The 19,725-nt window shown below is 34.4% G+C and overlaps 1 protein-coding gene across 5 annotated transcripts in view; it reads right to left on the minus strand.

Moving 5' to 3' along the window:
• Nucleotides 1-610: 610 nt before the first annotated feature.
• Nucleotides 611-19,725, minus strand: part of LOC124368741 — a 205,324-nt gene continuing 186,209 nt past the window's right edge. For 3 of the 5 annotated variants that reach the window (XM_046826074.1, XM_046826075.1, XM_046826072.1), the window contains 6 exons: nucleotides 19,304-19,454; nucleotides 14,694-14,800; nucleotides 13,770-13,855; nucleotides 6,307-6,567; nucleotides 4,823-4,912; nucleotides 611-662 (listed from right to left, as the gene is read on the minus strand). In XM_046826074.1, coding sequence (XP_046682030.1) covers nucleotides 4,908-4,912; nucleotides 6,307-6,567; nucleotides 13,770-13,855; nucleotides 14,694-14,800; nucleotides 19,304-19,454 — 610 coding nt within the window. In that variant the 3' untranslated portion in view covers nucleotides 611-662; nucleotides 4,823-4,907. Of the gene's footprint in view, nucleotides 663-4,822; nucleotides 4,913-6,306; nucleotides 6,568-13,769; nucleotides 13,856-14,693; nucleotides 14,801-18,749; nucleotides 18,922-19,303; nucleotides 19,455-19,725 lie in introns of those variants that run through there. The other 2 variants (XM_046826073.1, XM_046826077.1) reach the window with 2 other exon arrangements.

Here is a 19,725-nt window from a genome sequence, read left to right on the forward strand (position 1 = left end):
GAAACGGCATAAAATTTGGGGTAAAATTTATACTTTATTTTTTTATTTTGAATACTCGAATTTAGGAGTATAAAACAGACTTTGGGATTAATAACAAACAAGTTTTCTACAATTTTTGTATTTTAAACTTATGTAGAAAGTAAAAAAAAAATAAATCAACATAAAAAGTGTTTTGTTCTTTTGTGAGAAACAAATATATTAATGGGTGCCTTAAAACACTGCTACTACCAAAAGTCAGAGTGCCACTTCTGAATTAATGTAATTATTCACTTTATATTATTATTATTATTATTCACTCTGATCAGCAGTTCCTTAGGACTGTGCTGGATCTAGTTCTCCAGTTTAATCCTCTTTGCACTAGATCTCACATCAGTAGTCGTCATGTATGGAAAATGCAATAATACTCATCAAGTCATAATGAAAGCAAACACTGACAATGACTGTGCTCGATAGAAGAGGTCCACATGTTGCAAGTTCCACAATCACACAATCATCATCGGCTTGCTGGGGCAAGATTTCTAACATTACATGAAAATCCTTCAATATTACAGAAATTATTTTTAGTAACTGGTATTTACTTACTTTTTTTCTATATTTGCTGCCAATATATTGTTGTGCTGCAGCACCCGTTCTTTACAAAAGGCTACCTGGTTCATCACTTCCTACAAAATAATACACCAGTAAATAAACTTGTCACAGTCAAAGGCATGAAAATGAATAAATTTACTCCAATTATCTTAGTGCTGTCTTCTCCATCAGGTCCATTCCGTGTTGAGCTAAACTTTCATATTTTATTTGCTTACTCACAATGGCACTTCTTTCATTTCTGGAAGATTAATGACTTTTTGTTTCTTGTACGACAAAAGAATAGGTTGGCATTCAATAAAACAATAATTTAATTTTAACTCTTTTAGGACCAAACGGAAGTTTACTATCATTCGCATAATTTACAAAAAAACCAAACTGCAGTATACTGCCACTCCAATGTTTACTTCTTTACATTCAGCCAAAATTAAAAACTAAACTCTTTATATGATTATTACAGTACACAAGCTGGAGAACCAAAACAATATTTTCACTTAAAACACCTTTGACTTTTCCAACGTTGCTTTGGAAACCTGTTGTCATCGTCATTGTGACACAGAATGGAAATTAATTGAACTTTCATAATATGTTATCTCTCACAGTAAAAGTATTTATCCATTTTTATTACTTTTTCGGTCAAAGTAAATTTTTTCAATTTATATTACAATTTTTTAATAAATTTAATTTTATAAAAAGATTTTTTTGTAATATTAATTAAAATGTTCATAAAAAGAAAGAGCATCTAGTACTGAATATTTTGGTACCAATACATAAAATTATAAATAAAAATTTTTTTTCTGAAACTCTTGCAAAACACATGGTGTACAGGTGTGCAGTTTTTACACTATGTTGAAAAATGAAGGCATAACATTGTTTCATACATATTTTTTCTGGTCCTAAAAGGTTAATATTGAAAATACACGTTTTAAGTAGATACATTAACAAAACTAAACTATAAGACTTTTAATATATTCAAACTGATATCAGAATAGAAACATTTGTTTTCAGCTGTATGTATTTTTATATAGATATGAAGAGATTTTAGAACACTTTAATAATAAACAAAAATAGTTTTAGAACCAACCATTTTACAAGTTTTATATTAACTTATAACAAAAAGTTAGTATATGAATTTAATCTGTTTGGATGCTGAGTAACAGCATTATTTGGATCGAAAAGAGAGAACATTATTTTTAACTACAGACAATACGTACACAAAATCGTTAGCAAAATTTTCTCAGCACTTTTAAAATTTCACATTCTATGATTTAGTTAGCAATAACACTACATTGAAAATGGATCTGAAACAATTTTGAAATAGTTTCTGTTTCTACACGATAGAGTCTAATATTACAAGACTTATTACTCTCTGTTTGTTTATGAGAGCGTAACACACACCATTACAGCACCAGACGAGCAACAAATTTCCATCTTCCTGTACATCGTCTTTCTGTGTTTGAGTAGAAGCTCTCATACATGAGCTGTAGAACTAACTGCCTGAAGACTTCAAAGAACTTAACGCAAAGACGTTCAAGACTAAAGTAAAGCTGTGGCTACTGCAGAATCCTTTTTATACGATTGAAGAGTACTTTAGAAGAGGGGGAAACTGACAATTAACTGGACTCTGACCTTTTGTAAATTACAATTATAACAGTTTTTTCTATCTGAAAATGTATTGTAATTTTAGTTCTTTTCAATTGACGGCGTTATAATTCTCAAAGAATTTCTAAATAAAGAATCTGTCTATTATCTAAATGTTAATACTGTATGTTGAAATGTTGGTTGTGTAAATTTGTTATATTTCAACTTATTCGACTCTAACTTATTGCTTTCTGTTGCAAGGGGGTTTCTGTCAATAAATGAAATGAAATGCCTTTGATTACACTACAAAAAGTTATATTCAAGTACCCATTGTAATTCAAGTACGAAAAACTTATAAATTAAAATTGTGCACGAAATATGGGAAATTCTGAATTTTTATTTATTGTTAAAGGTATACCAAACACACGACTGTTTATGAATATTTATTTATTTGGAAATTACCAAATTGGTATAATGAAGAACTGTTGAACAACTTGTTACGAATCGTTTTACTAGCTGATGAAAGTTTTGACTTCAGCCTCGCTATTGTTCAGTGAGTTATTGTGGATCCTTCGAGAAGCCCGAAAGGCCATAATGTTTAAGATGTTCGTACCATCCTAAGGGCTGTCACAGGGTTTCTGAACGAGCTCACCACAGTGTGTCAGCTATTTGATTTAGGATCACGATTTGAAGACTTTGAACAAAATATATGGATTGGACCAATCAATTAATCAAATCAAATCTGTTTTATTACTGAGACAATAATTACATTGTATGGCAAATGTCAATTAATAGTGATATCCTAAAATTTCTGTCATTCATACTATAATACTCATACAGACATGCGATCTATACAATCACACCTCTTTCATTCATCGCTAATGCAACCCACTTCGAACAGCGGGGTCAGTCTTCTAATTGGGCGGCCTCCCAGTTGAAAGCCAAACACTCGCCTGCATTATAAAATGCTTGAGACACCAAGAAGCATTTTAGGCGAGCCTTAAATGCCTTTGGCATTGGAGCATTTTCGATTGAGTTGGGCAGTCTGTTGAGGTACTGAACATCCGCTTGTGAGGGCAGGCATTCATAAACCACTGCTCTGTGTCTACCAGTTCGGTAGTTTGCTCTGCCACGTGTCTCATACATGTGTATGTCTTGGCCTCTGGTTACGGTACATTTATTCATACAAAACATAGTTGTTTCCAATATATAGAGACATGGCAGAGTCAACAGCTGCATTTCTTGAAAATTTGCTTGCACAACTCTCTGAATTTGATTTTTGCGATGATTCGAATTGCTTTTTTTTGGAGTCTGAAAGCTCTTTGGAACTGAGTGTTAGCACAAGCTCCCCAAAGGATCACTCCATAGGCCAGGTGGGGGTATATCAAGCCATAATACACCATAATCAGTACCTGACTCTGGCAGTATTTTGCTAAATATCTCAGAACAAAGATGCTTGAGCAGATTTTGGCGCAAACACGATCAATGTACACATTCAGCAACCAAGATGGCAGGTCCATACTGGTTGCCCGTTGTGCACAAAGAAAAATGTAAAACGTTGGTTTTTGAAGAGTTTATTGTGAGGTTGAGGCTGTTGAAGTATTGAACACAGTTGTTGATATCAACAAAAGCCTGTTGTTCCAAAACTTCGCTTGATCTTGCATTGAAAAAAAGAGTCGTATCATCTGCATACTGCACTGTTCTTCCATGTAGAAGCGATGATTCTATGTCGTTGACGTAAAGCAGGAAAATCACAGGACTGAGGATAGACCCCTGGGGGACTCCATAGCTAAGATCTATTGGCTTGAATGATTTATTTGATATCTCGACAACTTGGGATCTGTGGCTTAGAAATGAGCTAAGCCATTTAAAAGGCATGCCTCAAATGCCGTGGGACTCAAGTTTGTCGAGCAGTATATTGTGGTCAACACAGTCGAATGCTTTGGACAGATCCAGGAACACACTCATTGTGTGGTTCCGACATTCAATCCCCTCTACAATCATATCGACAAGACCAACGACTGCGTCGGTTGTCGATTTACCCTTTCTGAACCCATACTGTTCATTTGAGAACTGATTGTATTTGTCCAAAAAGTGAAGCATTCTTATAAGAGAAAGCTTTTAAAAAATGTTGCTGATACAGGCAGAATTGAGACAGGCCAGTAGTTATTTATAGAAGCTGGGTCGCCTTTCTTTAAAATTGGGAAAACTTTTGCAATTTTAAGGAGAGAGGGGAACACTCCTGTTTGGAATGAATAATTTACTAATTCATCTAAGGGTCTCACTAAATGCTTGCAGCATTTTTTAATGAGCCATGGGGACATCAGATTGAGGTTGTTAGATTTTTTGGCTGGGAGCTGCTGGATAATTAGGTGAAGCTCGTCCTCAACAACAGGTGCCAACACCATTGATGCACAATGGTATCATCAACAAAGAGTGATTGAGGTTTTTGGAATATGTATTTTAACCAGTTTGTAATAGTCAAGTTTATTTAACGAATATATATAAATAAGAATTGTGAAGAAATACGAAATAATCCATATAAGTGTCATATATAATGAAAAATTTTACAAAAATATACAACAGTATAAAAATAACAATTAAATCAGTAAATAATTGAATTTGATACAAAACACAAGGAAAAAAGTTATTATACCTCGTATGAGTCATTTCGCACGTACTCTATGGGACGAACAACAGATGATAGATCAGCTTGCATCTCCATCCATACATCAGATAAATCATCCTGGAAAGCAACAACATTCAATATTATTTAGTTTTATTTCAAGGAAACAGAATAAATGTATATAGATCGTCTAGCACATTTTACTGGACTTTACCCAACCGAAAACCAAGGCAAAATTTTACATACAAATTAATGTAATTACCCAACAATTTTGAATATCTGTTTACATTCACTTTGGCTTTTTCAACATTCTTTGCCAATTAAAAGTTTATTAGACAGGGGAAGTATTTTAGCATTGATGGAATGGCCGAACTTGCATTTATCAGTCTAAGAGCCGGCTGTACTGGTGGCCACCTTGGTTTTAGTTCTATAAGAACAATGTTAAAGCTCATACACATTTATGCCGTTATGTTGTTTAGTTGTAAAGTTATGGGAGGTGTCCCATTTCATAAACATAATCAATTCGCATCCAAACTTTTTCTGTTTGGTTATTGGTCATATTTTCGGTTCCGATTACCATTTGAAACGTTCTAATCGGCTGAGCTTTAGTGAAGCCTATCACTCATGGGGCTAGAGGAGCTAATACTGTGATCAATATGTGAGATAAAAGATAAAGGTGTGCCACAATCCTTTGTGCTTTCACGATGATGCCTCCAAGCCTAAGTTATTTTTGAAGTCATCATGTAGTTGTAAAATTTGGCTTTGTATCAAGTATTTGTGCCTTAGTTGATTATGATTCATTAATTATGTTTGTGCCACATCAGGTTGTGTCTTTGTTTGTATTTTTACTCCTCATTCTGTATTGCATTTCGTCATGCGTGTTATTGCGACAGCGCTGTACAATATTTGTTCAAGCCATATCCATTTAGACCAATTCATGGTACGGTAAACAGATTAGACACATAATTCTATATTCTGTTAGTAAAATTAACAGAATATATTATCAGTATTGGTATATTATAACCAACATTTAATTTTTGTGGTTCACACTGCTTCAAAACACACAATTAAATTCTTGGAATGTTTGGACCTCACTGTGGCCACGATGTTAAATATTTCAGTTCAACTTTTAAACCTCTTCTCTTAGCAAATGGGAAGCTGATATAACATCTGCAAGTCGATAGAAAAAGCTGTCAGAACCACCTCATACACCAAATACAATAAGATCTTCGGTTTCAATACAAAAAAACAGTTCATTGACATCTTCAGCACTTACTCAATTCTTGGCTGAAGATGTAAATATAAGATTACAGCACTTAAAGGGTGATAGATTGATAGCTTTTTGTAGGCCATATGTCAAATAAACACTACCTTACCTACGAGAGGGTGACACGGGGTTACAATGATGCCTCATAATAATAATATAATAATAAATAATATAAGAATAACAAAACAGTGGTGGATAAAATGGATTTAGTGGAGGTACAATAGTGTATAAGAGAGATAGCACTTACCCGTGGGATATGTTGGAATGAGCTGCATGACTCCACAGTCGGTACAAACTGGAAGAGATTTTCTATAGATAAGGTAACAGTCTCCAAATTGGGCAATACTGTGGACTATATGGGTGGTGAATCTGTGCCCGGATATCAGCCCCAACCCAAACAGATGTAGATGTGAAGGTTCCCCCAAATCCTTACTTGTGACCATTTCCATCTTCGAGGTGTTTTTAGTTAACAACTCCTTTGTACTTTCCTGGCCTGGAGTAGCTACTTCTGAAAAATTGTAATTTTTTAACAAAAATATATTTTTTATTAACTTATTGTTACTGTTTTTGTCTTAAAACGTTTAAAACGGCAGCTCTAGTAACATTTATAACCCTTCAAGTTGGAGTCAGAAATACAGCAAACTACTTTCTATGAATCGTGCCACCTACAAAGCAGCAATGGCAGTAGCCACCAGTAACAGTAGTAACTGGTTACTGGATTTGCTGGCTGTTATCAGTTTTGCTTTTAATTCTTTTACGTTTATCAACAAATTGAAATTGAATCTAAAATTTCATTACTACACTGTGTAAGTCAAATATGTGTAGCTGTACTGAATAGTATGTTTATATTAAGGGGAAATTAACTAAAATCTTACGATGTTTTGATCAACCAGCCATGCTATAAAAAAATGTTATTGAGTCTAATTTAAAATTAAATATGATAAAACGTTAAAGTATTACTCATTATTTAGATTCACATCTTTATTGTCACTAGGCAACAATGGTGAAATAGACAAGGCCAATTTTTTACAATCATGGTCAATTATTACATCTTAAAAATTATTCATACTCATATATCTAACAACATGGATTCAACAAAAACAGCCAACAAGCAGGCACAGTACAAAATCATAACAAACAATAAATAGAATAATAAATACTTAATACTAATTAGAATCTTTAAGACACTAATATCACAGACCAGGTACTCATCAATGCTGTAAAAAACACTTTTCTCTTAGCCATTTGCTTAGAATAATTTTAAACTTATTAATAATAACTTCTCATGCACTTTCAGGCAAATTATTAAGTAATTTAATTTTCATGTATATGTGGAATTGTTTTCTGTAATCTTACAGAAAATTGGTCAAGCATATATCTCTGCCTTGTAATACACCTATGTACATCTCGACGGTTTTGATAATTACTTAATTTTCTTTAATATAGTAATTCTTTGTGATTCACTAATGCCTCCCCAAAGTGCATTCCATAGTTTAAGCTACTATGAAAAAATGCACAGTATTTAAAATAATAAATATGCACTCACTAGGGTATTGTTTTTTTTATTTGTACATAAATTCAAAAATGTGCATTGTAGAATTTTTGTTTTATAAGTTTCATTCCATGTAACTTTCACATGACGAGATAGTAAGATACTGTAAATGTACAAAATATACACAGTTTTGTAGTGAACAAAAGGATTATAAAATTTTATATACACTTATTTACAACACAAAAAAGTGTTTTGATAAAAATGTTATGTACTACTTTTTTGGCAATACGCATCCATATTGGTGTTTGATGAATTCTTTGGGCAAGAGGAATATTAGATAATGATGAATTGTTGTCACTGTCATTATCAATTTGTTTACAAACCCAACTTACATTCCATCAGTTTATAATCATCCAGACTATCTGACAACAAATCTGACAAAGGAATATCATCATGCACTTAATTTGCTGATATGTCATTTTCATCATCAGAACTAATATTTTAATCATCCAATAGTTCACGTAAATCATTTGAACAACGAGGATCACTCATTTTACAACATAGCAATAAATTATAAACAGCCTACATAATAACCTAGCAACAAAGATCGTCAAGGCCATGCAGCACGTCACCAGCTACATAGACCATCAGCTGTATGCCGGATCGATATCAGCTGACAATGAGTAATATTACGAATATAAACTATATAAAATGAATTGGTATTATGAGTAGAGGATTCGACTGGTGTAAGTTATGTCTATATAACTTAAACGGTTTTTGTGTAATAATAGTGGAAAGTTGACTGAAAACTGTGCCATCTTTATCAGTTCACAAGTGGTATTGATGAACATCTGTCACAACGGTCATCAGTTAGAGGGCTAAACTACACAATTTCTTAATTCACGGAGCAAAAAAACCACTCTTGATAATTTTGTACATGACTTGACCAGCTAAGGGTATTATCCAAAAATACACCAAGTAACTTTACCGGCCTAAAATTATGATATATTTTACAATTTTGAGAAAATAAAATTTTTTCAGTTTTATTCTTGTTTACTGATAAATAGTTTGCCTGAAACCGCTCAAGTGCTATCTTCAAAGAGTGTACTTGCACCGTTATGAGATTATTAATATTATGTTTTTTATTAATGAATGTATAAAATAAAAATATGGAATACTATAAGCAAAGTAATTAATTGCAACTATAAGTAATAAAGGCTCAAGTACAGAACCTCAAGGGAACCCAATTTGCACATTTATAAACTCAGATTTATCATTACCTTGAACATTTGTTTTCTATCACTGAGGTATGACACAAACCTATCTAATTCCTTACTTCTTATTCCATACTCATACAACTTTTTTAGAAGTAATTTATGAGAAAGACAATTAAATGTCTTTGACAAATTAATTACCGTGGCACATGCAATACTTTTTTCAAAATTAAACAATATATTTTCAAAAACTTTTTCCACAGCCTTGATTGTATTTAGTACTGGCTAAAAACCAAATTGTTCCTTACATAAGTGTTTGTTATGGTGAAAAAGGGATATAACTGCTCTTTGACGCAGTAGTACTTAAATATCTTAATATTGGCAGCTCATTGAAATTAATTAAAAATTAATTGAGGCAAAACACAAACATCACATTTAGAGGGTAAATAACTTCAGTTATTACCTGCTGCAGGGCAGGCTTTCCTTATCTTTTCAGTTTTGAGGAAGTCCAATATCATGTTCAGTCTCTGATTGGAATTAACAAAGTTAAGAGTGTTTTTGTGATACTTTACATTAAAATGGAATGTTTAAGTGAACAAGAGCGTATTCTGACCCTGATGATGCGAGACTACGGAGACCAGGTGAGATCTTATGATGAAGTAAGCAATTTATTTAATGACACTTATCCCAATTGAAACCCTGTATCTAAATCAGGAGTTCAAAAAACAATCCATGTTTCCAGGAAACAGGGAGCGTTAAAGACCGCCCCAAAACTGGGACCAAAATCAGCAACAAAAGAAGCATCTTGATGTTTTAGTCTCTTGTAGAAGATCCTCATGTCTCAACAAGAAATGTTTCTCAAATATTAGATATATCTCAAACATCAGTTTGTAAAGTTTTACATGACAGTGGTTATAAAGCGTACAGCATTCGTTTAGTTCATGAGCTAAGTGAAGATGATTTTGATCATCAAGCAGAATTTTGTGAAATAATGATGCGGAACATTGATAATAACACGATTAGATTAAACACCATTGTTTCCTCAGATGAAGCAATTTTCATTTTAAACAGTAACTTTAACAGACATAATGCTCGTTATTGGGCTGATGTTAACCCTTATTGGATGAGAGAGCAACATTTCCAGCACCCTGAAAAATTAAACGTTTGGCTTGGCATTGTGAGGGATCAGTTTATTGAGCCCTTTGTTATTGATGGAAACCCTAATGCCGAGGTAAGTTTGGTTCCAGCAGGTTGGAGCACCTCCACACTATGGCCTATATGTCCGTGAGTAACTAAACAATATTTTTCCAAATCGCTGGATAGGCAGAAGAGGAAGTATCATGTGGCCACCAAGATCGTCAGATCTATCTCCACTTAACTACTTTGTGTGGGGTCACATTAAAAACAACGTCTATAAAACGAAATTAATGACTTTAGGGACAGAATAGTAGCAGAGATTTAAAAAAATGCTGCATAGATCCATGCAGCTTTAAACTGTCTACAACAGCCTTGGACATTGTTAAACTGTCTTGGGACAGCAGTTTGAACATCTGATATAAAAAATACAGGTTAGGAAGTTTTAGCCGTTTTATTGCTTAACGTAATTGTAATTACTAGTGCTAGCATAACTTTACATTTAAAATTTTTAAACTGCCCCCTAAAAAGGCCATTTTAGGGAAATGGTTCACTTTTATTTCCTAGAGAGGTGTCCTGAGATTCATTTTTCTATCTTTGTCCATTAAAGGTTGAGCAGGATCAATCCATGCTTTTAATTTAATTAATTTTAATGACCTACCATTTTGTAATGGATTGAGATAGAAAACTCTAGTTTCCACTTTTCTTCTTTTATAAAGACTTATCAAATATGAGGTGTCACTTAATTTTGAGCCCCCCACCCAAAATCCCATTTTGGGGAAATGGGAAAAGTTGTAACAGTGACTAAAAAGTTCACTTCTATTTCCTGGAAAGGTTTCCCGAGTTCCATCCCTCCATCTTCCGAAATCAAGCAGAAATCAAGAAATCCTATGACTTAAGGCTCAGATCTCTACGGAAACAAGCATCCGAAAATTACATCAACAATGCAGACAATAAATCAAAGGCCATATGAAACATTATTAATAATGTGAGAGTCAGAAAAACGCAAAAATCTGAAATAAAACTGCGGATAGATGGCAAAATGGTCGATGATGCAGAGCAAATTGCAGCCCATCTGAACGAATTTTTCACCAATATTGCTGACCAAACTCTGGAAAATGATCAAAACAGGGTAGTGACAATGGGCCGTATACCAAGATCTACAAATCACACACTGACCTCTATGGCCCCCACAAACGAAGCAGAAATAAAAGACGCTGTAAGAAACCTAAAATCAAAGAATTCCTCTGGGACCGATGAAATATCATCTAAGCTCTTAAAGCACTGTGTAAATGAACTACTATGCCCCACTGGAAATAATATTTAACAAATCATTTGCCCAAGGTCAATTCCCAACAGGCATGAAAATCTCAAAGGTCTATCCAAAGTACAAAAAAGGATGCCCAGCAACAGACAGCAGCTACCGACCAATTTCCCTCATTTTAACCTTCTCAAAGCTCTGTGAGAAAATAGCTCTTAAAAGGCTAATGACATACTGCAATGAAAACAACCTACTTACAAGCACACAGCACGGCTTTACAAAGGGCAAGTCAACAACAACTGCAATGATAAAACTAATAGAAACTGTGATAGATGACCTTGAAGAAAGAAAACTCTCAACTGCTCTCTTCCTGGACTTCTCTAAGGCTTTCGATTGCCTGAGCCACGGTCTCATCATCAGGAAGCTTGAAGCCCTAGGCATATGTGGTACAGCTAAAGAATGGTTTAAAAGCTACCTGACTGGACGACAACAACTGGTAGAACTACAACACACAACCAAAAATATTACGACAAATATCCAATCCAGCATGCTGCCGGTAACCCGAGGAGTACCACAGGGCTCCGTTTTGGGACCGGTGCTCTTCATCTTATTCACCAATGATATGCCCCAACATCTACAGGACTACTGCAGTACCATAATGTATGCAGATGACACCACCCTGCTGCTAAGTGATAAAACACCTGAGAACCTAGCTATCAACTCATACATATCCCTAAATTCAGCCTACCAGTACTGCCATAACAATGATTTGGTTGTCAACCCCACCAAAACCAGCCAAATGGGATTTGGATATCTTAATCAAGAGGTACCACAGATTCCAGGTGTCACTATGGAAAACAAAGTAAAATTCCTGGGCCTAACCCTTGACAGCATGTTAAACTGGACCACACACATAGACAACCTTTGTAGAAAACTGAACTCCAGTGTTTATGCAATCAAACAAATCAAAGCCATAAGTGACCTAACTACAGCAAGAACAGCATATTTTGCACTCTTTGAGACCCATCTAAGGTATGGCCTTGCTGTTTGGGGAGCAGCCTCTGCAACAAACATCCAAAGAATTTTGCTAATACAAAAGAGGGCCATCAGAATCCTGGCTGGACTACAGAGACTGGACACTTGCAGAGGTGCTTTCAAGTCACTTGGAATCCTAACTATCATCAACCTATACATACAAGAAACAGTCATGCATGCTGATGGACAAAACATGACAAGGGGCTCTGATATACACACGCACAACACCCGCAACGCACAACTCTACAGTCTTCCAGCACACCGCCTAGCACAATATGAGAAAAAACCAACGTATACGGAAATTAAATTCCTCAATCGACTGCCCAGAAACCTAAGATCAAGAAATGGGATTAAATTGAAGATAGGACTCCACAGCTGGCTGGCCGAACGGCCCTTCTACACCATAATGAGTTCCTTCAACATGGATAGACTGTCCAAAAAACATCTCAATAAGTTTTAACAAGTTATGTACAACATCATTGTAAAACTGACACCATTTCTGTTCTTGATGAACATGTAATAAAGAATATTTTGATTTGATTTGATTGATTTGATCTTTATCCATACAAAATTAAACAGAGTGTATTCATACTTTTAACTCACACTGTATATAAAAATAGAACAAAGTTTAAAAATTCTAAAACAGTCTTATCAAGGATTTTTAACAACTATTAAATAAAATTATAAAACAATAATATATAATGCAAAATATAATTATTAATATTAACAGTTTCAGACTGTGAGAAGAAATCCTCCTTTTGTAAGAGAGCTGAATTCTATTATGAATACTCTTTCATAGGGCAAAAGGTCAAAGTTACTATTTCAAAGTTTTTGACAATACATTTTTGATTTGAGCTATATGTACAAAACTTTTTGAGCCTCTCATTTTGAGAGAAAATCTAAAATAAAACATATCCAAATACTTCTAGTAATCTAGTAAAGATCCTTCCCCAAAGCATTACTTCATTGTTATGAAAAATATAAAAAACACTTAAAAGAGGAAGTTTTACTTTATTCCCATCCTGCAAAAATGTTTACTCAATGTATGTGTGACTTATAATTATGCTAAGTATTATTTTGTGTAAGAGTGTTTCATAATCTACAGATTTTGTATGAAAATCTCAATTTCACTATACTGATACTGAAATTTAGATTTAAAAGGTTTTTATTTGCATAGGTACATACATATCTAATGAAAATTTTGTGTACTTTTCTTGGAGCAACCTCAAGGAAAGTTTCAATGAAATTTTCAGAAAATGTTAACTCAAGTACAAAAAGTGAAGAGGAATTTAAACTTTAGACAAAACGATTAAATTTTGATAAAAGACCATACAAATATATATTTATGATTGAATTCTTATAAAGAAAAATTCTTTTAAAATTACTACTATATGTCGAAATAAAATATTTTTAAAACAAAGTGTCAAAATCAATTCGGTAGTTGAAAAATAACAAAATTATTTCAAAAGTGATAGTATTTTGAAAAAAAGGAAGTAAACCTCTCTGGAAAACCCGAGGTACACTAGTTAATTACTAACTCCAAAATAGAATAATGATACAATGATAAAACTCACCAGGGTATCCTTTCCAGAAATCTGTAAAACTATCCAACGTTGGTATGATAACTGTGAGGATCCCGGCGTGACTTACGATGAAGTACCTGCACACCACAATATATTGTTACTGTACTGTCAACAAACACCAGCCACTGATACAATTTACTGGTAGAGTCATCTGGAAATTAAAACCTAACTTATTTAGTAACAGAGGTTTATGTGTTCTCTAAACAGAGAAGGATGATAAAATGTTCCAATCACGTCTGAGATGATCTTCTAAAGTTGTATGAGAACTTTTTAATGAATTTGTAACCGTCTTGATTTGTTTAGAATTATATGGTGTATATTACATACATTTGAGGTTCAAAATAGTGGGTATGAGGTTATGCAGTTGGATACTGAAATAAGAGTATCAAATATGACTTCTGTAGATGTAAGGTAAATTTTAAGCTAATAAAACATTTTCAATATCATACAAGTCCTACGATTTTCTTACCATTACAAAAAAAATAGTAGGAACTCTTTCCAGTGCTTTGCAAGAAAATAACCAACATTTCAAAATTTCCATTCCAACCCAATACTACAGCAAGTTTGACAACATTAACAGAGTCCTGGTGTGTTATTTTAGATGAAGTCCTTTTTTTCACCCACTAGAATGCATGCATAGCTTATTTTCTTCCAATTCCTTGTATTTCTAGTAGTACAGCCGTTTTAGAAGTTGTGATTTAATATTTTTATTTCTTCTCTTGGTTTTATTTAAGGGTAATGTAACTTTAAAACTGATTCAAATCATTGTAAGTTAGAGCACTCATTACATTGGACCTTACCTAATGTTGTTATTATGATTCAATTAAATAAGATTTTCATACGTTAAAAATATTGGTCAAAATGATAGATAACCACAAGTACAGGTATAAATGGCTGATACACAATATACATTACCTACTCATCGAAGCAGTATCTTTCACTATATAATCAGTGCATCCCCTCCCAGAGCATTCACCAGGTGGTGACTCCCACTTTTGGATGGCTTCAACCATTTGGAGATACTGGTCCGGAAAACAAACGTGCATTTGTAAAAATTTGAAATTTATTACTTAATAAGTTTCAGAAATTAATAGACAATACGAGGTGTGTTCAAAAAGTATCGCGAATTTTGAATTTTCGCGGGTTACGTATATTCGAATTTTGATTTTTTGTGTGTTGGTACATATGTCTCACACTTATGTTGACAATTTCGGCCATTTTGAATGTTTAGTTAATTGTTGACAGCTGCTTTGCTTGCATTTGTTTTGGTTCGTCGATTTTTACCTATTCAAAAAAAATGGAACAAAGAACCTGTATCAAATTTTGTGTGAAAAACGAAATTAAATGCGCAGATGCATTCCGAATGTTGACTGTGGCATACGGAGAAGCTACTTTGGACAAAAGTAACGTTTATCGGTGGTACAAAATGTTTTCAGAAGGCCGAGAAGATGTGAACGACGAAGAGCGTGCCGGATGCCCAAGCACTTCATCAACAGACGAAAAAATTGATGAAGTGAAGAAAATGGTATTGGGCAATCGTCGAATCACTGTTAGAGAAATTGCGGAGGACCTAGGCATATCGATTGGCTCGTGCCATTAATGAGTTCTTGCCACAAGGTAGAACAGTGAATAAGGAATATTACCTGCAAGTTATGTGTAATTTGCACAAAGCAACCCGCCAGAAATGCCCGAATTTGTGGAAAAACAAAAATTGGTTTTTGCACCAGGATAATGTCCCTGCTTACACATCACTGCTTGTACGCGACTTCTTGGCCAAAAAACAACACACTAATGATACCGCAGCCACCGTATTCCCCAGATCTGGCCCCTGTGACTTTTTCTTGTTCCCGAAACTGAAGAGGCCCATGACGCTACGCCACGATTGACGAGATAGAGACGGCATCGCAGGAGGAGCTGAACAAAATACAAAAAAATGATTTTTTGAAGTGCTTTGAAGATTGAAAAAAAAAAAACTTTGGCACAAGTGTATAATATCCCAGGGGGACTACTTTGAAGGAGACAAAATAAATATTCACAAATAAATAAATAATTTTTGAAAATACACAAAATTCATAATACTTTTTGAACACACCTCGTACACACTAGGTACTTGTATTCTACCCATTGTAATAATTAAGCTGAAGGAAACAAATTTTTATGGGCATTTGCAGTTGTTGAGTGGTACAAAATCACAAAGTTCAGAAATCTACAATCTACCTCATCCTCAGGTGAATTAGCTTAGCACATAATACAATCTAGTTTAAATAAACATACCAAACCAGAGCTTGTGACGTGTAAAAGTCAGAAATCTACAATCTACCTCATCCTCAGGTGAATTAGCTTAGCACATAATACAATCTAGTTTAAATAAACATACCAAACCAGAGCTTGTGACGTGTAAAAGTCAGAAATCTACAATCTACCTCATCCTCAGGTGAATTAGCTTAGCACATAATACAATCTAGTTTAAATAAACATACCAAACCAGAGCTTGTGACGTGTAAAAGTCAGAAATCTACAATCTACCTCATCCTCAGGTGAATTAGCTTAGCACATAATACAATCTAGTTTAAATAAACATACCAAACCAGAGCTTGTGACGTGTAAAAGTCAGAAATCTACAATCTACCTCATCCTCAGGTGAATTAGCTTAGCACATAATACAATCTAGTTTAAATAAACATACCAAACCAGAGCTTGTGACGTGTAAAAGTCAGAAATCTACAATCTACCTCATCCTCAGGTGAATTAGCTTAGCACATAATACAATCTAGTTTAAATAAACATACCAAACCAGAGCTTGTGACGTGTAAAAGTCAGAAATCACAACAAACGTATTTTGTGATAGGACCATGCACACTATCTCAAACACGCACTTGAATTAACAATAACTATTAAAACTGAACCTATGTGTATGATCTGTATTTTTAACACGCTTTTATAAGCTTCGGTTGTTTTTAGGTGTAAATAATATGGTGGTGACCTACAAATACAGGTCACACACATTGGGTCTGCTCCCAATAAGCAAACACTGACATCTGACCGGAGGCTTTGTAAGTAGATTGTCATGACAGATACAACATGGTGGTGACCTACAAATACAGGTCACATACACATTGGGTCTGCTCCCAATAAGTAAACACTGACATCTGACCGGAGGCTTTGTAAGTAGATTGTCATGACAGATACAACATGGTGGTGACCTACAAATACAGGTCACACACATTGGGTCTGCTCCCAATAAGTAAACACTGACATCTGACCGGAGGCTTTGTAAGTAGATTGTCATGACAAATACAACATGGTGGTGACCTACAAATACAGGTCACACACATTGGGTCTGCTCCCAATAAGTAAACACTGACATCTGACCGGAGGCTTTGTAAGTAGATTGTCATGACAAATACAACATGGTGGTGACCTACAAATACAGGTCACACACATTGGGTCTGCTCCCAATAAGTAAACACTAACATCTGACCAGAGGCTTTGGAAGTAGAGATTGTCATGACAAATAATACAATATGGTGGTTTTTTTTTTTTTTTATTTTTTTTTTTTTTTAATATTTATAAGGGCATAAAACACGTAGGTTATCAATGCCCGTATGGTTAACGGACACCTACACTTTAAAATATGGTGTCACGTTATCAGTACAAAGAATAGACAGCGGATCGCTGTCAAAGAAAATTATCACATTAAGACAATAAGAAAAACAACAACAGTGAACAGAGGACTAATACTAAATAACAAAAATAGCCGAGAGGCTGTAAAGGGGCCCAATAAATAAAATATGTCAGATAAATAATAACAATATAAATATAACAATATAACAACAATCTAATGCTAAAACCAGGTAAGTTAGTGAAGGTAAGGTTGTAAAGGGACCCACCCTCACTAATAACAAATAACAAATAACAATAACAAATAAATAGAAGGACAAAGTATATAACTTAACAGGTACTCGCTCAGATCAAATCTTTGAGATAAGACTCGTTCTTCTTAAGAATTCAAAAAGTTTTACAATGACTGACTCATCATCCCCCAACAGATCGAATAGACTTGCTGGGAGCTGACAAGATCGTCTCTGCATTGTATAATCACGGCATTCGACCAAAATATGCTCGACACTCAGAGCCACTCCACAAAACGCACACTCCGGGGGATCCCCGCGGCTCATGAGGTACCCGTGAGTCAGCAGCGTGTGACCGATTCGCAACCGACACAACACTACTTCCTCTCTGCGGTTCTCGCGGATGGCTGTCCCCCACAATATGGTGGTAAATCAGGAAAGGGTGGCCTTTTTTTTTTATTAACTGTTCATTCCAGAAGAAATTCTTAAAACCATACTATGACTTCGCATTGATTTATTTGAAAAGTATATTCTGTTTGATTCATAGGGTAACTTGTACTTTTTAGTTATTTTTCAATATAGACAACTAAAGTAACCTAATTTCATCTAAGTGGTTGATCCACTAATATCACAAGTTGTTATGTAATGTGCCTTGATTAATTTTCTTTTAAATAAATGAATGATTCAATATATTATACATTAGGATATATTACATCTCTTAAACATTAGAATAAATGAAAACATGAGAAGGAGACAGACAGATAAGACAAAAACTGCTCACCATTTTTGGTACGAAGATTATCATACGAATAGGATAGGAATGATGCTATGGGTAGGAATGAAAGTACAATACATTGAGAAATCATATCCATAAGAATGAAGAACTGTTTTACCTAGCATTATACTATAACCAACTGCAGCAGGAATTTTTTTGTTTTAAAGGAGGATCTGATCCTCTTATAAGCCTTATACTATCCGTCCTCATGGATCATTGGCCTGTGCGAAGATCTTATCAAGGAGAATTAGGGAGAGAGTTGATACAGTCAGTACAAGATCAATGGCACTGATAAATAAATGCTACTTTCAGGACTAAAAACAGGACTTGAACCTGCATCATCTCTAACTCAGACCCAAAGTAGACGTCTTAGACCGATCAGCCATGGATCAGCACTCCTTCTTTGCAGAAAGTTTAGATGTGATCAGCACTCCTTCTTTGCAGAAGGTTTAGATGTGATCAGCACTCCTTCTTTGCAGAAGGTTTAGATGTGGTGGTCATCCTCTGTGATATATGCCTGAACAATGGTGGAAATCATGTTGAAAAATCATTTAGCACAATCTTACATGTAAAAATAAAATTATTATAAAATAATTATTTTGTGTTTTCATTTAAAACAATATTTTCTGGATTTTCCATGTACTGCTACTGTACGCCTAAAACAAATATTTTTTTTATTGAAAATTCCTATTTAAATATTCCTTTGGAATTGACCTCAAAACCATTTACTACTTTATTATATTGGAAGTATATTAGGCTGTAAAAAAGTAGTCTTGTATCTGAGCATGTAGATTTTCTCAATAAATACTAATTAAAACAAAGTATTTCCAAAAATATAGGTGGTAAGTGTGCTACATCTACAACGTCAGTGTATTACAATTTTTTTTACTCTTCCTTACCTTCATGTTTCCACTTTCAAATAGTACAAAATGGTAGATAAAGTCATCGGAGACAATGACGACGATGGGAGGGTAGCATGGCATCACCATGATGGACCAGTTCTCGCTAATGAAAGCTGTTGTTCCACTGCTAATTGTCAATGGATGTTCCCTGGAAACCAAACAATAAAACTTGTAATTTCTCAATGCCTAAATGGTTTTGCTTAATGAAATTGGCTCACTTCCCTCTTCCACCATATTATTAGTCTTGCAACCCTGCGAGAAACACAACCTCATTACACCAGGAACTATGAACCGATTTTACTTCACAGGGTATAATCAAATTAAAGAAAACAAATATATGAAAGTTGAAGAGAACAGAAAAAACAACAGTTTTCATCCTTGCTGGGTAACTAAGAATCGTAAACTCTCCCCATACATAC

This window comes from Homalodisca vitripennis, chromosome X (genome assembly GCF_021130785.1).
Source record: "Homalodisca vitripennis isolate AUS2020 chromosome X, UT_GWSS_2.1, whole genome shotgun sequence".
Classification (NCBI taxonomy): Eukaryota; Metazoa; Arthropoda; class Insecta; order Hemiptera; family Cicadellidae; genus Homalodisca; species Homalodisca vitripennis.